General features: G+C 45.8%; 2 protein-coding genes across 2 annotated transcripts in view; one reads left to right on the top strand and one right to left on the bottom strand.

Moving 5' to 3' along the window:
- hoga1 (4-hydroxy-2-oxoglutarate aldolase 1) overlaps positions 1-1850 on the bottom strand; it is a 31073-nt gene extending 29223 nt beyond the window's left edge. The window contains exon 1 of the mRNA XM_083935158.1: positions 1294-1850. Within this exon, the coding sequence (XP_083791284.1) occupies positions 1294-1534 (241 nt within the window). The 5' untranslated portion in view covers positions 1535-1850. The remainder of the gene's footprint in view (positions 1-1293) is intronic.
- Positions 1851-7886: 6036 nt separating this feature from the next.
- Positions 7887-25000, top strand: part of LOC310963577 (metal transporter CNNM1-like) — a gene marked incomplete at its 3' end in the record, with an annotated part of 18553 nt that continues 1439 nt past the window's right edge. The window contains exons 1-7 of the mRNA XM_083936446.1: positions 7887-9318; positions 20107-20250; positions 20369-20509; positions 21147-21316; positions 21411-21501; positions 23105-23250; positions 24216-24510. Coding sequence (XP_083792572.1) covers positions 7893-9318; positions 20107-20250; positions 20369-20509; positions 21147-21316; positions 21411-21501; positions 23105-23250; positions 24216-24510 — 2413 coding nt within the window. The 5' untranslated portion in view covers positions 7887-7892. The remainder of the gene's footprint in view (positions 9319-20106; positions 20251-20368; positions 20510-21146; positions 21317-21410; positions 21502-23104; positions 23251-24215; positions 24511-25000) is intronic.

Raw genomic sequence — 25000 nt, 5'->3', positions numbered from 1 at the left:
ATTACGCTTTGTTAGATTTAGAACAAGGATAATTGAAGAATGACAAATGGAAGTTATTATTATTGTTAATATTACTTTATAGATATATAAGTGTTATTTCAGTAACATTGATTAAAAAGCGGTGGAATTAAATACGTTTACACTTCTTCCCGCTCCTTTTCGGATGTAAACAGAATTTATATTTGTCATTTACTTTGTTAAACTTTGTTATTGTACATTTATTTTGCTCTCTGCCAATTCAAGTAGGACCATTTTGTTTTTTCACATATTCGAAATCTAAACTAAATAATAACCTTAATGGTAAGTCATTCAAAACTGTACTTAAGTAGACAGTACTGGACTTAATGCACTGTTATATGAACTGTTATTAGTATCAGCAGTGGTAGATACAGTCAACGGTCTAAGGCTAACACTGCAGCAGTTTCTATACAGACTAATGGTTTCAGTACAATTCACAGCAGCGGGAGTTAAACTATATTTAAAAGTGCTACTAATATTAATATGGAAGCCCATTTCTGACAATGTGATGGGTTTTTTTTTATCTCAAAATGACTTTTTATCTTAAAATAATTACTTTTTATCTTAAAATAATAACTTTTTATCTTAAAATAATGACTTTTTTTACCCAAAACAAATGACTTGGAATAACAAAATGCTCATTTATCTCAAAAAATGACTTTGTATCACAAAGAAATACATTGTTATCACAAAACAATGAGTGTAGGCAGACAGATGTGCGTCCTCCACAGAGCTGGGTCTGTCTGACGTTCCTGTCTGTTATAGTGAAGGTTTTCGTCTCCACCGTACTCTACGGGGGAATTGTTGGGTCTCTGTAAATCATAAATAAGTCACAGAGTGTGGTCTTTACCTACTCTGTAAAGTGTCCTGAGATAACTATTGTTATGATTTGGCACCATAAATAAAACTGAATTGAATTGAATGGTGTCTACTGTGATGAATGAAACCTGTAGCAGCGACAGGAAACCACCAGGGGGCGACAAACACCCGCAGGACTCCGGGGGGGATTTTGCGTTTTTTGCTCGGTGCTGAACTTTGTCCTCTGTGCCGTGGTCCCTAAACAAACACTGAGGACTGGCAGCACACTGGGAAAAGTGTAACGAGTTGATGAGTCACATATTTGACAGAATCACCAGAGAGAGGACACCTGCACACTGCTGTTTAATTGGCTGTTCTCCAAAAAGGACCCCATCTAAATCACACACCATGCACCTGCTCCCATACACTCTGTGTCCCTGTGCAGATCCCCTAATGAAGCTCTCCCTCGGGCCTGACCTTTGAATGGGATCTCGGCATACTTCTGCAGGTTCCCCTCCAGTCTCTGGTAGTCCACGTCCTCCCGGGCGGTGAACGGAGTGGCGATGGGCGGATAGATCCCGCTCAGATCCAGCCTGGGGGCAGCTGTGTGGCTCTGGGGTCGTCTCCATACTGACAGGCGACCTCCACCACCTCCACCACCACCACCACCACCTCTGCACAGGGGACTCAGACCTCTCCAAACCCGGGCGCACAGCATTGTGAAGCGGACAGGAGTGACCGAGCTGCTCCCTGACCCGTGTGCGTGCTGGGACTCTGTGCAGCTGCCGCAACCGACTCACCGGTTAATCACTAACCCGCTTTTGTAAATATTGACCCAAAAAATGTTTGATTGCAGAGAAACTTTGGAACTGTCTCAACTTGAACCGGTCGGTGGATGCAGAAGCGGGCTGCAGAAGGGCTGTTAACCGCGCATGTTCTGCTCAGGGCGCCGTGTAAAGACGTTTTGTTCCGGTTGGCTTCACTCGGTTACCTGCACGGCTGCTGTCACCTGTTGGAAATGTTTGACACGCGGGTCCGAACAACGACTTCCGACCACCAAACGCAGCAGAGAGTGTGCTGCTGCAACACACACGAAGCCCCGCCCAGGACCAGGGAGGGCTCATCCACCAGCGGCCTGCAGGACTCTTACTCATTTTGTTTGAATTGTTAATCTTGAGGAGTTCATCCTAATAAATAAACTTGTATCATGCTTTATCAGAAAAAAGTGATTTAGTGCATGCATAATATTACACAGTCCACATGCACACACTGATACAGCGTTTGCTATAAACAGCAATGCAACAGCAGAGGTGTTCAAAGCGGATGGTAACAACTTTTGGTTTTCCTCGGGTTCAGGTTCCTTTATGTCGTTTAGGTCGTTTTCTGCAGTAGATCGTGTTTTTCTTTCTGTCGTTTTCTGTGTTTGTTTGTTTTTTTACGGCGGGCCTGAAGTGCAAAACACAACAGCATTAACTTCTACCAGATAAAGTAGGGCCTATGGACAAAAGGTCCGTCTGTCTGTCTGTCTGTCTGTCTTTTAACAGGAAGGAGAGGTGAAGGACAGACGGAAAAGCGCTTGTTTTGAAAACACGAGTTCTTCCGAAGATACGTTTGCTATTATTATGAATTCTTTTGATTCAGGATATGAGTTGATATGTTGTCAACCAATCACGACATAATGATGAGTGTTGTTTTGGTTGTTGTTGTTGTTGTTGTTGTTGTTGTGTTTTCCTATTTGCTGTTTTAATTTGCACTTAAGGGCCACCGTACAGGTTTGCGCACTTTGTCACACTTTCATATTTCATTTTTTGCTGCTATGCCGTCCAGTAACAGTGACGTGTTCTTTGAAAAATAAATATTTTACAGTCCCAGCCTGGCCCTGGCCCTGGCCCTGGTCCTGGTCCTGGTCCTGGTCCTGGTCCAGTCCCAGCCTGGTCCTGGCCCTGGTCCTGGTCCAGTCCCAGCCTGGTCCTGGTCCTGGCCCTGGTCCTGGTCCAGTCCCAGCCTGGTCTTGGTCCTGGTCCAGGTCCAGTCCCAGCCTGGTCCTGGTCCTGGTCCAATCCCAGCCTGGTCCTGGTCCTGGTCCTGGTCCTGGTCCTGGTCCAGTCCCAGCCTGGTCCTGGTCCTGGTCCTGGTCCTGGTCCTGGTCCTGGTCCTGGTCCAGTCCCAGCCTGGTCAGATGCGTGCATGAACTGATGAAGCCTCTTGGATGAGAGGTGAAACGTCTTCCTAGACAAATAACCAAGTCCAGTTGCTTTTGACTGAAATTGCTTTGAGGATAACGATGACCTGGACGAATGAGAACATTCACAGGGTTTACTTTTTAACTTTTTTTTATGGCTGATTGGGGATAATTGAAATTATCAAAAATGGTCTGGCCAGTCTGGGGACCCCTCAGCTGCAGCCTACTGTGCATTAATCCACGTCTGAACATGAACCAGTTAACATCTGTGCTGCAGGACCAAATACTGAGCACATATTGAGGTGGGATGATACACTACTGGTTCTCAACGCCTTTATAATAACTTTATGTTATTTTAAGATGGGTCAAAGATTATGAAACATGCTTTATTATTATTATCTCATCTCATCTTCAGCCGCTTATCCGGGGTCGGGTCGCGGGGGCAGCAGCTTTAGCAGGGGACCCCAAACTTCCCTTTCCCGGGCCACATTAACCAGCTCTAACTGGGGGATCCTGAGGCGTTCCCAGGCCAGTGTGGAGATCTAATCTCTCCACCTGGTCCTGGGTCTTCCCCGAGGCCTCCTCCCAGCTGGACGTGCCTGGAACACCTCCCTAGGGAGGCGCCCAGGGTTCATCCTTACCAGATGATCCTGAACCACCTCAACTGGCTCCTTTCAACGCAAAGGAGCAGCGGCTCTACTCCGAGTTCCTCACGGATGCTGAACTTCTCCCCCTCTCTCTAAGGGAGACTCCAGCCCCCCTCCAGAGGAAACACATTTCAGCCGCTTGTACTCGCGACCTCGTTCTTTCGGTCATGATTATTATTATTATTATAATTGGAGTAGGGAACCTGAACAAAATAGTAAAAAGCCATTTTTATAAAAGCCTCTTTACAGAGATTACATAGCAATGGTGTCTATAAACAAATACCTGCATTTCATTCTTAAATCATGAAAATAGAAAACTCCAAATCATCCTGTCAGCTTGTGAGATGTTGTGGTCTTGATAACTCTGAGACTTGAAGACAAGGTTAGTGGACACGAATAGAACTAGAATAAAAACTAATGTATGAGTTCTGATTAAAAATGAGCCGTCAGATCAACAACAACACAAAAAGGAATTAAAAGAAAACATAAGATAATAGAGACAGAAAAAAATGTTAAAGGATGCAAATTAAAAAGCATGTAGACAGAAAAATGGGGCAATTACTATTATATAAAATAACTATTAGTACTACTTAATTAGGTATATTAATAGAAGTATATTAGAAGTAACATGATTGAGTTGTGAGCAAAACAAACCTGTCATGTGATGTGTGATGGTCCCCCACAGCCTCTGATAGCCTTTACACTACTGCCACCGTGTGGACAATAGTTGTTTTGCACTTACTTTGAACACATTACTGACACTTCTGCAGTTTGGGGATGTGTGTAAGTAGTACATGCATGTCTGTACAGTAATGTAACACATAAAGTGCAATTCAGAATATAAACGTGTAAGAAAAATTAGGCTTGTGTTTATGTACCACCGCAAGAAGATGCAAAATGTCTAAAAATAGATGCAAAACCACCACAAAAATGCAAACTGACTACAAACAGATGCAAAACTACAGATAATAGATAGAAAACTACCACAAAAAGATGCAAAATGACTAAAAATAGATGCAAAACAATCACAAAAGATGCAAATGTCTAATATAGATGCAAACCCACAGCAAAAAAGATGCAAAATGACTACAAATAGATGCAAAACCAGCACGAAAAAATGCAAACTGGCTACAACAAGATGCAAAATGACTAAAAATAGATGCAAAACCACCAGAAAAAAGATGCAAAATGACTAAAAACATATGTAAAACCACAGAAAAAAGATGCAAAATGGTTAGAAATAGATGCAAAACCACCACAAAAAGATGAAAAATGACTAAAAATAGAAGCAAAACCACCACAAAAAGATGCAAAACAAATAAGAATAGATGCAAAATCAGCACAAAAAAAGATGCAAAATGTCTAAAATTGAAGCAAAACCACCAGAAAAAGATGCAAAATGACTAAAAATAGATGTAAAACCACAGCAAAAAGATGCAAAATGGCTAGAAATAGATGCAAAACCAGCACAAAAAGATCCAAAATGACTAAAAACAGATGCACAACCACCACAAAAAATGCAAAATTACTACAAAAAAGCAAACTGATTTCAAAAAGATCCAAAATTACTAAAAATAGATGCAAAACCACCACAAAAAGATGCAAAATAACTAAAAATAGATGCAAAACAATCACAAAAGATGCAAAATAACTAAAAATAGATGCAAAACCACCACAAAAAATTGCAAAATGATTAAAAAATATTTGCAAAACAATTACAAAGACATACAAAACAACTAAAAATTGATGAGCACAAAGATGTTTTTTCTACTTTTGGGTTTGAGGTGAAGGAGGACGTGGTAGATCCTTCCTCTCGTCTCTGTGTGATGTTCCAGGTCAGGCTTTTTGTGTTCACATGACCTTGTTTAGACAATAACACGAGGACGTGGTGATCTGCGGTTATCAGAGCACATGGGTTCATACATAACAACACCTTAACTAAGACTGAAGAAGAAGACGCAGGTGAAGCTCCCGTGTTTTGACACCATGTCTCTCATCTCCCTGCTTATGTTTGGGGCTTTCCTTTAAAAAGAAAGACGCTCTACATGTCATTGTAGTGAAATGTCACCAACCAGGGGAGCAGATTTAGTTCTCCTTTAGTCTTAAAGGTTTGGAAACAAATGCATAAAAATGAAAAAAAGTGGATTTTTCATACAAATATTTGCAGCCAGTAGAAGTCACAGAATGATAGTTTGACACATGGAGACAAACGTATTTTATAATGCCTTTATGGATCAGTTACAAGCTATGATGAGAAACAGTTTGGGGTTGCCAGGTTGTGTAAATGTTTGTTATTGCAGCTGATCCAGTCAGTAAGTGACCCGTCCCCAAAGGCAGCAGCTGTAGACGTAAATGCATTGTTAATAATTCTGCACTCTTCGGTCAGTTGGAGGCTTTTCCCTGTGGCACGCTGCAGGAGGATAAACACCAGCCTGAGGGGATTCTGCACAAACTGCAGAGGAAAAGGCCTGTTTATTTTTGTTTTTATTATTTTATTTATAGCCTATACGTGATCTATAAAGCATTAGTAAGTTATTTATCACCCAATGATAAAGACATATATGTGATGGAGGGTTGATAAAGCCATACAAAGGTTTTTGTTTCCATATTTCTCAATATTTAATTTAAGGCAAACACAATACTTCTTCTCATGATCGAAAGAACGAGGTCACGGGTACAAGCGGCCGAAATGGGTTTCCTCAGGAGGGGGGCTGGAGTCTCCCTTAGAGAGAGGGGGAGAAGTTCAGCATCCGTGAGGAACTCGGAGTAGAGCCGCTGCTCCTTTGCGTTGAAAGGAGCCAGTTGAGGTGGTTCAGGATCATCTGGTAAGGATGAACCCTGGGCGCCTCCCTAGGGAGGTGTTCCAGGCACGTCCAGCTGGGAGGAGGCCTCGGGGAAGACCCAGGACCAGGTGGAGAGATTAGATCTCCACACTGGCCTGGGAACGCCTCAGGATCCCCCAGTTAGAGCTGGTTAATGTGGCCCTGGAAAGGGAAGTTTGGGGTCCCCTGCTAAAGCTGCTGCCCCCGCGACCCGACCCCGGATAAGAGGCTGAAGATGAGATGAGATGAAATGAGACAATACTTATTCTCTATCTCCTGCAGAGTGGAAACGCATATCCTCCATAACATCACTTCACATGCTTAAAAATAGATTCTTCTAGGTGTACATGGATGTATCCTGAGCTACACAAGCACAGAATTGTGATTTTGCATCTATTTTTAGTCATTTAGCATCTTTTTGTGGTGTTTTTTTTATTTATTTTATTCATTTAGCTTCTTTTTGCTGTGATTTTGCATCTTTTTTTAGTCATTTGAACCTTTTTGTGGTGGTTTTGCATCTTTTTGTGGTGGTTTTGCATCTCATTTTAGTCATTTGCATCTTTTTGTGGTAGTTTCGCATCTATGGCTGGAGGGAGGGGCAGTGGCTCAGTCCATATATAGGGACTTGGCTTGGGAACCGAAGGGTTGCCTGTTTAAGTCATTTTAGGTCTCTTTGCTGTCCTTGTTACTCGTTTTGTGTGTACTTGTGCTCATTTAGCATCTCTTTGGGATCACACTGTTCCCTGTAGCCCTGTTCAGTAATCCATCCATGTAGGTGTACGCATGTGTGTGATGGGGTTTGTGTGTTGATGGTCTTAGTTGCTGTCTGTTGTTTTGGTGTCTTTCCTTTTGCGTTAGTGTATTTAGTTCATGGCTTGTTACTCATGTTTGTATTGTATTAATCTCGAGGGGTTTTGTCCTAATACATAAACTTGTACAACATCACAACAGTGTGCTTTAGAAAATCAGTGTGGACAGAGTCACTTCAGGGGTCAGGGAGGAAAGATATGGATGTAAACGCTTCAATAAGTGTCATAAATACACTTAATTATCCTCACTGTAATAAGGCTGTTACAGTGACACAGTGTCTGAACGTTATACTATGGACCAGAGTCGTTTAAAACACCAACTGATCATAAAACACATGACACGAACTACAAATTGAACCCAATAAACCAAACTCCTGGGTTATTACAGTCATTTTTCATGGCGGTGAGCTCGAGGCTATTATTGGAAAGTTACGTCACGGCACAGCGGAGCGCGCGCCTCTCTCTCTCTCTCTCTCTGTCAGTGCAACAGAACATCATCATCACCGTGAGAGCAGAGCTGCCCCCCCCCCCCTCCTCCCACATGGACCGGAACCACGCAGCACCCACGTGACCCACGAGCTCTGGAGCGCACGGGCGTCTCAGCTCACACCGCATCATGGCTGCGGAGGATGCGGCAGCGCGGTCCCGATCCGCCGGGGCTCCGCTCTCTCCTCCCCGCCTGCTGCTGCTCTCCCTGTCCGCCTGCACGCTGCTCCCCGCCCCGGCGCTCGGCTTGCTCGGCTTTCGGCCGGAGGAGACCGGAGCGGAGCTGTCCGTGTCTGACGGGGTACTGAAAGCCACCGAGGGGACCCGCTTCATGCTGCGGGTTTACTACTCCACCTCCCCGCAGAGGCTCAATCGCACCGCGGCGACCCGCGCCAACAACGCCGCGCCCTGGATCGCCTTCATCGAGGAGCCGAGTCCCGGGAGAGAGGGACAAGTTCACCCGAAGCGGAACATGTGCGTGGACAAGAACGCCAGGACGTCCGACATCGAGGTTTTGGGTTCCTTCAAGTCCGCGTCCAGTCAGAACTCGGTGCTGGTGGAGCTGCTGGCCAAGGACCTACGGAAGGGGGAGAAGATCAAATACTACTCCATGTGCGCCTTCGACGGCTCCAAATGGGAACACTACCGGACGCGGGATTTCTGGGTGGCCGTGGCGGAGCGCTCCGCGGTGCCGGAGCTCTGGCTGCAGGTGCTGGTGTCCGTGCTGCTGCTCGGGCTGTCGGCTCTGTTCAGCGGGCTCAACCTGAGCCTGCTGGCGCTGGACCCGGTGGAGCTGCAGGTCCTCCAGAACAGCGGCACCGACAAGGAGCAGAACTACGCGCGGAAAATCGAGTCCGTGCGTCGGCACGGGAACTACGTGCTGTGCACTTTACTGCTGGGGACCGCGATCATCAACGCCTCGCTCGCCGTGTGGATGTGCCAGATCCTGGGCATGACCTGGCTCTCCACGGTCATCTGCGCCTTCGGCATCTTCTTCATCGGGGAGATCCTCCCGCACTCGGTGGCGTCGCGCCACGGCCTGGCCATCGCCTCCAAAACCATCTGGGTGACGCGGCTGCTGATGGTGCTCTCCTTCCCCATCTCCTACCCCATCAGCAAGCTGCTGGACCTCATCCTCAACCAGGAGATCTCAAACTTTTACACCAGAGAGAAACTCCTGGAGATGCTGCGCGTCTCGGACCCGTACCACGACCTGGTCAAAGAGGAGCTCAACATCATCCAGGGAGCGCTGGAGCTGCGCAGCAAGACCGTGGAGGACGTGCTGACGCCGCTGAGCGACTGCTTCATGCTGGCCTCGGACGTCGTCCTGGACTTCAACACCATGTCGGACATGATGCAGAGCGGATACACGAGGATACCGGTGTTCGAGAACGAGCGCTCCAACATCGTGGACATCCTGTTCGTCAAGGACCTCGCGTTCGTGGACCCGGACGACTGCACCCCGCTGAAGACCATCACCCAGTTCTACAAGCACCCGCTGCACTTCGTCTTCAACGACACCAAACTGGACGCCATGCTGGAGGAGTTCAAGAAAGGTGAGGGGTGTGTGTGTGCGCATGTGTGTGACAGTGTGTGTGTGTGTGTGTGTGTGTGTGTGTGTGTGTCTTTGTGAGTGAGTCTCTCTGTGTGCATGTGTGTGTCTGTGTTTGTGTTTGTCTGTCTGTGTGTGCGTGTGTGTGTGTGTGTGTCTGTGTGAGTGAGTCTCTCTGTGTGTATGTGTGTGTCTGTGTGTGTGTGTGTGTCTGTCTGTGTGTGTGTGTGTGTGTGTGTGTGTGTGAGTGTGTCAAGTCATGCTGTAGAGCAGGTATATTTATAAAAACCCATTTCATACACAGACGCTACTCAGGGTGTTTTACATAATCAAGTTTTAAAACAGACTGTTATGAGAAATAAAAGTGCATAAAACTTTTTTCATGAAGAAATACGGAAATAAAATTAAAGTTTAAAGTAGATCAAAGATGATAAATAAATAGGGATCTACAGACGGGACTATTTAGGGCCGAGGCCGATCTTTCCGATATGTACTGCCGATTTTCTTGAGCTGATATTTGGAGCCAATACGACTTCTTCTCCCTCAATTTACATCATAAAATTTACACAATGATGATAACAAATGTTATGAGTCTTGATTTAAAAAAACAAAACATTTATTGAACTTAAAAAGGCGTCTCCAGCGACACAGAGCTGCCCCTGGACGCCTGTATGCAAATAATGCCGGGGAAAAACTATCGGTGAACGCAGCCGCCCGCATCGGCCGATACCATACACCTAAAAAACGCAAATAACAGCTGATAATATCGTCCGGCCGATGTATCGCTCTGTCACTAATAACAAATATGAAAAACAAAAGTGTGATCTCTGCAAATTCACTTAAAGGGCATGAAAGCCATGAAATTCAAAGTGTTTAGCTTTTTCAAAACTTCTCGTATGAAAATTGAATTTGCTGTTGTCAAAAATGTTACAAACAAATTCCAAACGTCAAGGCTCTATCGACAATTCAATAAGGTACTTACATAAATAAATAAAATAAAATGAAGTGCATAGTACGTGCATCTCATCTCATCTCATCTCATCTCATCTTCAGCCTCTTATCTGGGGTCGGGTCGCAGGGGCAGCAGCTTTACCAGGGGACCCCAAACTTCCCTTTCCCGGGCCACATTAACCAGCTCTAACTGGGGGATCCTGAGGCGTTCCCAGGCCAGTGTGGAGATGTAATCCCTCCACCTGGTCCTGGGTCTTTACCGAGGCCTCCTCCCAGCTGGACGTGCCTGGAACACCTCCCTAGGGAGGCGCCCAGGGTTCATCCTTACTAGATGATCCTGAACCACCTCAACTGGCTCCTTTCAACGCAAAGGAGCAGCGGCTCTACTCCGAGTTCCTCACGGATGCTGAACTTCTCCCCCTCTCTCTAAGGGAGAGGGTGAGAAGGTGAGCCTGAGCACCTTCAAAGGGTGCACTTCCACTGTCCGTCCGTCCTGTGCCCCGTGCTTTAGGGTCCTTGTCCCCCCCTCCAGGCCTGTTTGTACTCACACTACCTGGGCCTCGGAGAATGCTTCTTGCTGCCTATACGTCATCACGCCGTAACACGTCACACGCATTGATGACGTCATTGCGATGCGTGGCTTTGTTTCCAGATCTTTCCATAGACCTCGGAGTTTTTGAGCGTCTTGTCGACTGTTTTTGAATCTTTTCATCGACCAAATCTGCAGTAAACACTCCACCTCCGCATCACACCAACGTCAACCTTTCACCACCATTGTTGTTGTTGTTAAATGTCCGCGCATGGTCCGTCCTTCTTTTTTCTATGTCCCAACAGGCGCACATAAATGTCGTGAGAGCCGCCGTAGGCCTCGTGCTCGTACACGTGCGCACGCTCGTGCTCGTACATGTGCAAACGTGCTTTACAAATGCCCACCTCTCCGAAACGGTCCGTGGCCAGCAAGCGTTGCACTCACACTGGTCAAACGAACTAGACTTTAGCCTTGAAACGTGCTTAGACACGGTACGGGTGGACAGTGTGAGTGCGCCCAAAGAGTCTAAAATCTCGAATGATGATAGGAGGATGTGACCTTTACCTGAACGTGTGTCTGTGTAAATTAGAGCTGGAGAAGAGCTTGTAGTGTGCGTGGCCCTCCTCCCCCCTCCCCCCACCCCCCCCCCACCCCCCTGCATCAGGAGCCTAAAAGAGTTCAACCCCAGTGTGCAGAGCTGCTGCAGCAGAGCACTGCTCCGCCTATAAGGAGTCAGCTGCATCCTGCAGAGTAAAAAAGATGGGTGGGGTGCTCACCGGCCAATCACAGGCCTCTCTGCTCAGTCACTGCTTAGTCAGCTTTTTCTTTTTGCTGGGTTAGTGGTGAGGACAGGAAGAGACAGAGGTAAACAGAGAAGGACACGGTGACCGAGGCTGCCTCTGTTTACAGGAGACAAGTCAGCTCATGCTTCTACACTTCTGCTTATTTTGTAACCAATCAGCTGTCACGGAGATGTCATGTTATCAGGATAAGTCTTGTTTTTAGCTTTTCCACAGTGAATATGTTTTGAAAACACAAAGATGCCGTTCTGCAGGGCAATCTTATATCTCCAACATCCAGCCATCCAGCGTGACCTTCATACTCCCCTCTGACTTAAACCTCCGTGTGTGTGTGTGTGTGCGCGCGTGCGTGCGTGCGTGCGTGCGTGCGTGCGTGCGTGCGTGCGTGCGTGCGTGTGTGTGTGTGTGTGTGCGTGCGTGCGTGCGTGTGTGTGTGTGTGTGCATGCGTGCGTGCGTGCGTGGGTTTTGTATGAATTCAGATGCTGTCTGAGTCGTATGATGAGATGAACCTCTGACTTTAACCTCCATATATGTGTGTGTGTGTGTGTGTGTGTGTGTGTGTGTGTGTGTGTGTGTGTGTGTGTGTGCGAGTGTGTGTGTGTGCACGTGCGTGTGGAGGGTTTTGTATGAAGTCAGATGCTGTGTGAGTGGTATGATGAGATGAACACTGTTCCTGTGTCACTGTGCCACAGAGGGGTCTGGATGAGAGGGTTAGAAACCACCTCTTTCCTTCTGTCTCTCTCTCTTTACAACAACACTTTCAGGCACTGCGGCAGAAAAAAAAAGCCAGTTCCCTCATTTCGATGGGACCCCTGCAGCAGTGGATGCAAGCTCCTGGGGGCTGAAACACACCAAGGAGCTGTGTAGCATCTTAGCGTTTAGTAAAGTGACTTCCGCGTTCCTTCCTCTACCTTTTCCCTGGAGCAACACGCGCACAATCGAGCAGCTTTGTGTTGTTCTGAAGCGCGTCACTGCTGTGGTTCTGACGCAGCAGTGCAGTGCTTCTACAAACCCACAGTTTGTTTTGCACATTAAAGAGAAGAAGTAAAACATCCATTTACAATGTTCGCTGTGTATCATAAGGTTTGCATTACCAACATTTTTCATCCATCCAGAGATTTGATAACATATAAAATCAACGAATATTCCTTTAAAAGCCAAACTGTTTGAATGCAATCTCTGAAAACAACAACTCAGCTGATTATCCTCTGAGGGCCACGTCTAACATTTCATGTAGTCAGCGGACATCGGGGGCCAAGACTTCCTCTTCCGAGCGGCGGCCAACGTTTGCGGTCTGATTAGCAACTTGAGCCGCAAGAAAGTAGCTGGAGTTGAGAAATGTCTTTAAACAGATGTCTGCATATGAGTGCAGATGAAACCATAACAAGGAGAAAAGGAAAAGCAAAATCTCCGCAGGCGATAGCGGGCGGTTTCCGTGGTTGCACGACGGTCGATGCGTTCCACCTCGTTTGCTCTCCACACCGACTGTTTACCTGCACGCAACTAAACCCTGCTCATGCATGGTTGGTCGATGTTACTCAGAGAAACAGAAACAGATCGATTACGCTAATCTTGTCCCAGTGCTACAGATTCTACGTTCATGTGCAGAATGATTCATTTAAACCTGACTCAAAGGATCCTTGTGCAGCCACAAACATTACATTTTTACCTCCACGTGCCATCTGCACTGATCTCCACAACGCATTCTCTCCTCTCAGCTTCTGTTAGAAAGATGGAACTTATTATTATTATATCCCTTGATTGGGAAATTCAATTTTTACACTCCATTGTTGTTACATTCCACTCATATAGTGTATACAAGTTGACTTTTATTTCTATAGCACAGTTAAAAAGACCTGTAACAGTCGTCCAAAGTGCTTCACACAGCAGAGACATTTAAAAGAAACAAGAAAACATGCTTGTTTCTTTTCGCGATTCATGTGATTCATGTGATTCATGTGATTCATGTGATTCATTCGCGATTTGTGTCGTGAATGGTTCCTTTTTTTTAAACGGTTTGGATTTGCATCCCTAGACTGAATCCATCCTGGTTGAGGTGACTCACAGCTCCTGTTAGTGAAGACAGAGCTGTTTAACTGCTGTTATTCTCTGATTTGATTGCCAGCAGGTTAGCTTGCTCACTGTAATTCTGTCTTACAGTTGATTTGTCTAACTGGAGAGGCTCCAAAGGGTACAGGCAGAAGTGGTACAAAGGCATCTAAAAAGCAAAACTCCATGCTTACAGGGAGGGTTATTAAAACACAGATTCACTGCATCTGAAGACACGGCAGAGGTGCCACAGAGACTCATAGGGATTCTTTGGCCTGAATGCTAAGCAGTTTGTCGGGCACAAATGAAACCATCCGAATAACACTTTCCCCCTGCTGGGAGGAACAGCAGCAGCGTGCTGGTACGGAGAGCCTCATCGGTGCCAGGGGGAAGCTTGGTAAGACAGATGGGAAGCTGATCACTGAACATTACACACACATCCTGGAGGAGAGTCTGCATTGCCCCCGCCAGGAAGCTCACAGTAGAGAAGTTTGTTTTTCCACGATGTGCCAGAACACACTACGGGAACAGCATTAGCTTCAAAATCAAGATAAAATATGTCTCAGTGTGGCCAATTAAGAGCCCTGACTTCAATCGGCAGTGAGATCTTAAACTTTCTGGAGAAGAAGCAACCTAATATGTTTCCATCTCAGAGTTTAAGGGCAAAGTTCCAGGGGCCCAAAGTGTCAGGATAAAAACAATGAAAACAGAGATGCTAAATGACCACAAACATACACAAAACGATGATAAACAACACAATTACCACAAAGAGACACAAAACAACCAAAACTGTACACAAAAAGGACTACGAACGACCCCACATGAAATGCAAAAAGATCAAGTTACACAAAATGACCACAAAGAGAAATTACTGAGAGGCACAAAAAAACTAAAAATAGAACAAATGCATAACCACCACAAAAAGATTTAAAATGACTTAGAATAGATGCAAAATCACCAAAAAAAATATGCAAAACGACTAAAAATAGATGCAAAACCAGCACAAAAAGATGCAAAACGACTAAAAAAGATGCAAAACCACCAGAAAAAGATGCAAAACGACTAAAAAAGATACAAAACCAACACAAAAAGATGCAAAACGACTAACAATAGATGCAAACTACCACAAAAAGATGCAAAACAACTAAAAACAGATAAAAAACCACCACAAAAAGATGCAAAACGACTAAAAATAGATGCAAAACCACCACAAACAGATGCAAAACGACTACAAAGAGATGCAAAACCACCACAAAAAGATGCAAAACAACTAAAAATAGATACAAAACTACCAGATAAAGATGCAAAACGACTAAAAACAGATACAAAACCACCACAAAAAGATGCAAAACGACTAAAAAAGATGCCAAACCACCAGATAAAGATGCAAAACGACTAAAAACAGATAAAAAAACACCACAAAAAGATGCAAAACGACTAAAAAAGATACAAAACCAACACAAAAAGATGCAAAACGACTAACAATAGATGCAAACTACCACAGAAAAGGTGCAAAACAACTAAAAACAGATAAAAAACCACCACAAAAAGATGCAAAATGACTAAAATAGATGCAAAACCACCACAAAAAGATGCAAAATTACCAACAATAAACTCTTTGAGACACTTTGAGTCTTCCTAATGCATCCATGGTTTTACTCTACACCCTACAACCCTGTCCTCTCTCTCTGTCCTTGTCACCGTACGGACTCCCAGGAGGCAGAGTATTAAATATTCAGTGTGCTTTATTTTCCAGTTTGTCTCCCTGCCATCTGTTCTCTGTGTTCATGTTATTTCTACAGTATGTGTTTCAGCTCAAAAACAAGTCCACGTAAATGACAGCGTGCGCACGTATCCATAGTAATCTAGAGCTTTTCAATAAGCAGAGGCCGTGTGTCTGAAGTTGTTTCTGTTCCACTGAACCTGCTCAATAACCTGAACTCTTTTTAAGATTCATAGAAATCTGTTTGTTTAGTTTTGATCGCTGTTAAAAGAATAGTTTTGATTTTTGGAAGTGTGGTTGTACGAGGTCCTTATCCATAGTCAGTGTAATGTACGCTATATTTAGAATATTTTCACTGCTCTGCCTCCGTCAGACAGCCCTGTTTAAGTGAACGAGGGGTAAACTAAGACCGTTCTATGCTCTCTTCAAAGCCGCCAGACTCCATTGATAAAAACAGTCATTTTACCTCGCAGTGCACGGGAACAGCTGGCCGACTGCTGCCTCGATTGGTTTGTTTGTTTTTGTGTTTTGGTGGGATGTTGGCGTTTTAAAGTGTTAGGAACTCAAAAAACGAGCAAAACTAACCGAACGAGGAAGCAGGAAACCAGAAACGTCCGAAGCAGGAAACCAGAAACGTCTGAAGCAGGAAACCAGGAACGTCCGAAGCAGGAAACCAGAAACGTCCGAAGCAGGAAACCAGGAACGTCCGAAGCAGGAAACCAGAAACGTCCGAAGCAGGAAACCAGAAACGTCCGTGTTCTGTGAGGTCAAACGACTGTTTTCATCAACAGAGTCTGGTGGCTTTGAAGAGAACATAGAGAACAGCTTCAGCTCCACTTGGTTAAACTTAAACAGGCAACTTAAAAAGGCAAAGGGGTGAAAATCTTCATATATCTACATAGGTACACAGGCTAACGACAGATGCTTGTGACATTCATCTAAATATTTAGTTCTCCTAAACCAGGGATCTGCAACCTTTACTATCAAAAGAGCCATTCTGCCTCTTCCACCAGGTAAAATGTGTCTGGAGACGCAAAACATGTTTGGCGTCACAGCTTTTAAAGGTTTGTATAAAGTTACTGTTACCTGGCATTATTACCTGTCATAAAATTGTGGTTATTTGCTAATTTCTCACCACATATCAAGCAAACAGGGAAGCCACCATCATGTGAAAGCAAATGAAAATGCCCACGAAACACTGTTTTGCTTCGCTAATGTTTTGGGGGGTTTATCCAGCAGCAGTGCAGGTCACCAAGTCAACATTAGCCCCCTGCAGGGAAAGGCTCTGGGCCCTACACCAAGGATGTGACGCATATTTTAGTTTCACCTAATATTTGTATATCACGTTGAACTCCAAGATCAAATGTTTCCCCTTCTCCACTGTGCAAAAAAAACACGTTATTTACACACTGTTTAGATAATTTTTTGGCAAAACTACAGGGAGCCACTGAAAAAGAGGCTAAAGAGCTGCATGCGACCCCGGAGGCGTGGGTTGCAGACCCCTGTCCTAAACTAACAACTCCTCTTTGCTAAACTATCATTGTCTAACCCTGGTTTTTCCTGCACACGTCATTGAAGTGATTTTCTTTTCAGGGACCTTGTGTCTTTTACACACAGCAGACAATTTGACTCATCAGCAGGAAAAGCAAAGGTGTGACCATATTTTTAAATTGTTTGTTATTGTTTATTCGTTTTCGAATTAAATTAAGATATCATTCCTCCATTCATTCAGAAAACTTAAATGGGGGGGGGGGGGGGGTCAAAGAAATACGAGGAGGCAGACGAAGTGTGAGGGAGACGCACTGATGGAGACTCAGAAAACAGAGATGTGGCTGTGACGTCTGCAGAATACAGAGAGATCGAACGTGTGAGATATTAGCTGCAAGTGCTCTCTCCTCTGCCTCCCACTATTCTGTATGTAAGGCTGACCTATTTAGCTGAATGCAGCTCTGCCAGAGTGGTGTGTGTGTGTGTGTGTGTGTGTGTGTGTGTGTGTGTGTGTGTGTGAGGGAGAGAGAGGGAGAGGTAGTATTTGGCAGGCAGAAAGAATCTCAGTGAAGTTGATTTAGAGCCAGACTGTTGAGGAGGAGCCACAAACAAGGATTCACTCTGTCTTCTGTATGTGTGAGTGTGTGTGTGTGTGTGTGTGTGTGTGTGTGTGTGTCATTGTGAATTATGCAACGGTGGGATGTGTGACGCAACACACAACTGCTGCTGTCCACAGTGCAGCATCTCGTTAGTCGTTCAGACACAAATTCTTCTGCTTCGTTTGCATCTTGATTAAAATAAAATCCCTCTTAAAGTGTAATTTCGATGTCATCCCATGGTCTTTTTCGGCACTTACACACATCACATAAGCCACGAGACAGTTTTTTTAGTTTTTAACCACGAATTCTGCTCAGAATAACAGCAAACTTCTGCAGCAGCATGAGAAGAGTCCCTACACACAAAACAAAACACCAATGGGCTCCTTCCTTTTGGATTGACTTTGGAAATCCACTGTAATGGACTTTACTATGAGAGGAGCTGGTACAGGGGCCAGTAGGTAAGTCTTTAAAACATCCATGCATCCATCTTCTACCTCTTGTCCCTATCGGGGTCGCGGGGGCTGGAGCCGATCCCAGCTGACATCTGGCGTGAGGCGGGGTCCACCCTGGACAGGACGCCAGTCTATCACAGGACACATAGAGACAAACAGAGACAGACAACCATTCACACCTACGGGTGATTTAGAGTCATCAATGAACCGAACACCTGCACGTCTTTGGACTGTGGGAGGAAACCGGAGAACCCGGAGAAACCCCACGCAGACACAGGGAGAACATGCAAACTCCACACAGAAGGGCCCCAGCCGGGATTCAAACCAGCAACCCTCTCTGTGAGGCGACAGTGGTAACCACCACACCACCATGCCGCACCGTCTTTCAAACACAGGGGAGTGAAAGTCCAGGTTCACTAACTACGTTGTTGGGGCTTTGTTTTGTGTGTACTTACTCTTCTCATGCTGCTGCAGAGGTTTGGTGTTTTGTGCTGAGCAGGATTAGTGGTTAAAAAAGACCTTTGAATGCCTTCACCGTACTGCTAATCAGTGTTAGCCACGTCCGCTAGCTGTTAGCGACTCTACCGGTTTCCTCCGTTAATAGTTCATACATGAAAAAACTGTCTCGATGGCTTATTTGATGCATCTAAGTGCAGAAAAGGAATTACACTTTAAGACCCAGCGAGCTTTTCCTGTTTTATTTCTTTCATTTGTAAAAAAATCTATAATAAATCCGCTCCTCAACAAGTTTTCCCACCGAGCCGGTGCTCAGATTATTAATCCCTCCCGTTTATCTCGGACATGCCCCCCGAGCTTTTACCCCCAGAAACACACACTCATCATCCTGGATGTAAACACAGCAGAGGCTCTGCAGACTCTGGCGTGGGTTCAGGTCCTGGACCGTGTGTTATATTTCTGTGTGTTTTGTATCGAACCCTCCCCGCTGTTACGCCCACTCAGAAGGATCACGGTACCAATCATAAACCCACACATGCATACACATTATTGCAGGCAGCAGCTGCCAAAATGAGCTCATACCGCTGCCCACTCACTACTTAATCTTTCCTCTTATGCCTCCTGCATTTCAAACAGTATTTGCATTGTATTGGGTTTTATATAAAACCAGGATGACGTGTATATTTGTACCGTATGGGCTTGTAAATAGAATATAGTTATTTATACTGTTGATTATAGAATCGGTAGAGTTATTTATATGTATATTGTATCAGTTTATATATAAAATATGTATAATTATATTATTATTGTATAGTTTTATATTGTATGATAAAATAGAGAAATTGTTTATAGGAAACCGGTGGATTGCTTACTCCAGGTAGGGAATGAGTCCTTACCCCAAGTGAAGGAGTTCAAGTACCTCGGGATCATGTTCACGAGTGAGGGGACGATGGAGCGTGAGTTTGGCCGGAGAATCGGAGCAGCGGGGGCGGAGCTGCAGTCGCTCTACCGCACCGTTGTGACAAAAAGAGAGCTGAGGAAGGCAAAGCTCTGGATCTACCGGTCAATCTTGGTTCCTACCCTCACCTGAAGTCATGAAAGCTGGGTCAGGACCCAAAGAACGAGGTCGCGGGTACAAGCGGCCGAAATGTGTATCCTCAAGAGGGGGGCTGGAGTCTCCCTTAGAGAGAGGGGGAGAAGTTCAGCATCCGTGAGGAACTCGGAGTAGAGCCGCTGCTCCTTTGCGTTGAAAGGAGCCAGTTGAGGTGGTTCAGGATCATCTGGTAAGGATGAACCCTGGGCGCCTCCCTAGGGAGGTGTTCCAGGCACGTCCAGCTGGGAGGAGGCCTCGGGGAAGACCCAGGACCAGGTGGAGAGATTAGATCTCCACACTGGCCTGGGAACGCCTCAGGATCCCCCAGTTAGAGCTGGTTAATGTGGCCCGGGAAAGGGAAGTTTGGGGTCCCCTGCTAAAGCTGCTGCCCCCGCGACCCGACCGGATGAAGATGAGATGAGATGAGTTTTACAGAAGCAGGAAATGGTCGTGTTTGCAGTTATTTTTTAATGCCGTTTTATCGAGATCACAAGCTCCTTTGTTTCGTCACCTCAACACAAAGCTTTTTCCAGTGTTCTGTTGTTAATGATGTTTGACTGACACATTTTCTGTGTGTTTTTCCCAGTAAAGTATGTTTTTTTTAATCCATTCTGGATTGAAAGTGATCCTGAATCAACCTTTGTCATTCAGGGAAGTCCCACCTCGCCATCGTGCAGCGCGTGAACAACGAGGGTGAGGGCGACCCTTTCTACGAGGTGATGGGCATCGTCACCCTGGAGGACGTCATCGAGGAAATCATCAAGTCAGAGATCCTCGACGAGACGGACCTCTACAGTAAGCATGCATGCACGCACATGCACTCATGGAGAATATAGAGGAGTTTAGTGTATCCCCTAAGAGCTCACTGTGTGTGTGTGTGTGTGTGTGTGTGTGTGTGTGTGTGTCCTGTCAGCTGATAATCGTACGAAGCGTCGCGTCTCTCACCACGAGCGGAAGCAGCAGGACTTCTCCATCTTCAAGCTGTCAGAGAACGAGATGAAAGTGAACATTTCCCCTCAGCTCCTGTTGGCCACGCACCGCTTCCTGTCCACAGGTAACAGCTGCTCTGAAGGAGAGAGACCAGGGCTGCTTCTCCTCCAGTAGCAGTCCTTAAAGGGACAACAGATGAACCTCCAGCCCCCCTTTTCAGTGGAAAGACCACGTTTAACAACATTTCAATCACAGCAACGTGTATATATATATATGTATATATATACTTATTGCATGTGTCTGTGATATTAGAAGACATTTTGGAAAGTTTGGAATGGGTATATGATGTAAAACAACCTTAAATTGCTATTATATACAGTATATATATATATATATATATATAGTTTCAGTAGTTTTCTCCTCTCTCCTCCCCTCTTGTCTCTCTCCTCTCTCCTCCTCACTCCTCCTCTCCTCTCTTGTGTCTCCTCTCCTCTCTCCTCCCCTCTCTTGTCTCTCCTCTCCTCTCTTGTTACTCCTCTCCTCTCCGTCTCTCTCCTCCTCTCCTCTCTTGTCACTCCTCTCCTCCTCTCTCCTCTCTTGTGTCTCCTCTCTCCTCTCCTCTCCTCTCCTCTCGTCCCTCTCCTCCTCTCTCCGTCTCTCCTCCTCTCCCCTCCTCTCTCCGTCTCTCCTCCTCTCCCCTCCTCTCCTCTCCTCTCCTATCCTCTAATCCTCTCTCCTCTCCTCTTCTCCTGCCCTCTCAGAGGTGGAGCCCTTCAAACCAGCTCACATCTCAGAGAAGATCTTGCTGCGGCTCATCAAACACCCCAGTGTGGTTCAGGAACTCAAGTTCGATGAGAAGAACAAGCGGGCAGCGCAGCACTTCCTGTTCCAGCGCAACAAACCGGTGGACTACTTCATCCTGGTCCTGCAGGTATACCTGCTGCCCATACACAATAAAAACACAACCTGGTGGTGTTCATGCACAGAGGTGGGTCAGCTGAGGTGCTCTTTCTGTGTTTCCTCAGGGTCGAGTCGAGGTGGAGTTCGGGAAGGAGGCGCTGAAGTTTGAGAATGGAGCTTTTTCCTATTTCGGGGTTCCTTCCATCATGCCAGCAGGTACACACACACACACACACACACACACACACACACACACACACACACACACACACACACACACACACACACACACACACACACACACACACACACACACACACACACACACACACACACACACACACACACACACACACACACACACACACACACACACACACACACACACACACACACACACACACACACTTAACTGCTCTTTAACACCCAAACTAAGCCTCTCTCCTCTCCACTACACTACACTACGTCTTATCTACACGTCGACCACAGTACAATAAACTATTCCTGATTTTAATCTTCACACAAAACTGAAAACGTTTGCCTTAATTAAACCCCTTAAGTGACCAAACGTCAGAAAAAAAAGCTGTTTTGGATCTCTTCTTTTAAAGTACAGATGTAAAGAACACAAACACATACTGTAGAAAAGCTCGAGTGTAATAACTAACCAACAGAAATACAAAAGCACGCAGATCCAAAATCAAATCAGTCGATTTAGAAAGTGCAAAAAAATCTGAAAAACAAAAACCTCAAACGCTTCAGAGATCACACGTTTAGGCCCTGTTTACACGACAACGCTTGTGCCTTTTGTTTAGACGGCGACGGCGTTTTTGGGGCATAAAAATGCAAAAAAGTGAAACCACCTCCAGAGTGGAAATGTTTAAAATCACTCCACTGTTGTGTTTCCGTGTAAAGGGGTAAAAAACGCAAAAGTGCGCTCTGATCTGCTCACGTTGGCTCACGTTACATACGTGTTTCCGTAACATCCACGTGCAGAGTTCAGGTAAACAACAACAAACATGTCGGACTATGTCCATCAGTCGGACATCCAAGTGTCCTGGGTGGGAGGCTGCAGATCCCTGTCACACTGTACGACAGGGGTGTCAAACTGATCCAGTAAAGGGCCGTGTGGCTGCAGGTTTTCATTCCAACCAATCAAGAACACACCTGACTCGACTTACTCAATCACCTGAACTGTCTTCACACAGTTGATTTGTTGGACCAGGTGTGTTTTTGATTGGTTGGAATGAAAACCTGCAGCCACACACACACACACACGGCCCTTTACTGGATCAGTTTGACACCCTTGCTGTACGGCGTCCTGCTTCTCCGCTATTAGGGAGAGAAGGAGAAGGAAGTTTCTACGCATGTGCGAACTCTTGGTGGTGTTGTGTGGCAGTGCCTAACAGCACCACCTAGCCACCAGAAGCTCATACTACATCTGACTTTACACACTTTGCGTCACCGTATGCGTGCAGATTTCCCCCCAGAGATGCTCGTCAAAACGCGGAATACAAAGTGAGAACGCAACGCCACTTTTGCGTGTCCTTTCTAGATCGTCTCTGTCTAAACACGACCTAAACGGCTCTGAACAGCTTTAAATAAGCACTAAACACTAAACACTTCAGACTCATTTAACTACCAGAAGATCAATGAAGCATTCATGGAAGTGAAGGGACTTAAACGAATAAAAGGTTGAGCCCACCTCATCTTAAGAAGAGCAAAATGAAGCAGCATCCCTGAGCTCACTCGTTATTTTCTGATGCAATTTTTCGTAAACGTACTTCATGAAACATTCTCAGGTTTCTTTTTCCTCTTGCAGTCCACAGATCCCCCTCTCGCAGCAGTGGTTTGGACCGCTCTGAGTCCATGCTGTACGGAGGGAGCATGGGCCAACTGAACGGAGGAGGGAACGTTTACCTGCCGGACTACTCCGTCAGACAGCTCACACATCTGCAGATCATCAAGGTGACACCTGGATGTCAGGGAACCCTGGTTAGGGATGGGAACCCTCACAGGTGTTTTCAGTTAATCTGGCTGATTAGACCTCTGCCCAGGACAGTGTGGGAGTGTTTACTGTGATGTCATCCTGACCCTGATTTTCCCCCTGACGCGGGGAGAGCCTCGTTCCAGGGGCAACGCCCACCGGGACCTTTTCAGAAGCAGAGCGCTTGCGGAGCTCCATGCCTTTCCTATATCTGACTTCCTGCCTTGCTCCAGGTGCTCTGTGCAGCTTTATGCGGCTTCCGTCAAAAATAGACTTGGCGCGCATCTTCAGCAGAGCGGCGCACATGGTGGAATCACAAGCATTGACTAGTAGTTTGCTCCTGTAGCCACGTCTGGTTGAATTTCAGCTTAAGTCTCCCGTTAGCTTTGTTGAAGGTGTTAAGGCAGAACAAGTTACACCTTAATCATTCTTACTGGTAGATGGAGATCTGTGACCTCATAAATTCCCATTGAAGCTCCGCCCACCTTCAGCCCAAGGAGAGGTCTAATCAGCCACAAGTGTGACTTCATTTCAAAATTAAAGAAGGCAACAGTGCAGCTTGTAATGTCTGAACAAATCGTTTCAGATAAGGGTGGAAACACCAACAACACGCTCAAACATGTTTCTGCTTCTGCTACCGAGCAGCACGCCTGTTATCGGGATAAATATCCTGTTTGTTCCTTTGACTAAAAAACCTAAATGAAAACAAATGCAGTACAAATATTCTTATACTCCTTTAACTTAAACTGTGTTTAGTAAAACAGTTGCATTGATGCTGAAAACCTTTAAAGGCCTTTTCCCCCACAAAGAAAGTAGAATTGATTATTCTGTTCCTGCCTTTTATCATACAGTATGTCCTCAGTTCGACAAAAGAGGACCAAACCTCTACCTCAACATCACCTTAAACCCTCAATAATACCCATAATCCTCTGCTCCTGTGTGCCAGATCACCCGGAGCCACTATCAGAATGCTGTAACAGCCACGCGCATGGACAGCTCTCCTCAGACGCCTGACGCAGACGCCCGTCTGGCAGAGGGCAACACCCCGACCCCGGCCTCAGAACACGGCGCCTCGTTGATGCCCCCGGAGCACACCACCACTACCACAACCACCACCTCCACCTCCACCCTCATGCCCCCGCCCAGGGAGCACGGCCGGCCCAGCTCGGCCCGAAGCAGAGGACAGCAGTCCAGCGTCCCGCACAGCACCTCGCTGCTGAACGAGAAGAACCGCATCGTCCGTGAGTATCCTCGACGCCAGAGACACACAGGAAATGACTGGAGGTTGACCATTCAGACTGAAATAAACAGGAGATGACTGGAGCCATCAGAGGCAGACGCACGACAAATGAGTTTCTCTGAATTCATTAGGGCAAAAATACTCTGAATGAATTGAGTTCAACAACCTCATTCAAAACTGCAAAGGGATGTTTTCAAGCAGCTGAGAGATAAGAGACAGAGAAGTGACTGAATATGAATGAGGTGATAAGAAACCAAAGGAAAGACAGCAGGCTGCACTTTCTCAGTGTTTTTGTTTGGGCTTGTTCTCAGATCCCAGTGAGGAGTAGTCCTCAATGCTCAGAGCTGTTAGTCAGTAATGGGTCTTTGAACGCACCACCGGGAGGAAGAACATAAACATGAATATTGATGACACCGCTGCAACTTTAATTACTTTCTAACTAAAGTGGTGAATCAAAGATGTCCCTAATGGAGACAGACTGTGTGTGAACA

Source organism: Echiichthys vipera (assembly GCF_963691815.1).
Source record: "Echiichthys vipera genome assembly, chromosome: 2".
Lineage (NCBI taxonomy): Eukaryota > Metazoa > Chordata > Actinopteri > Perciformes > Trachinidae > Echiichthys > Echiichthys vipera.
The sequence above is the reverse complement of the archived record's forward strand: the minus strand, read 5'-3'. Positions and strand labels throughout refer to the sequence as shown.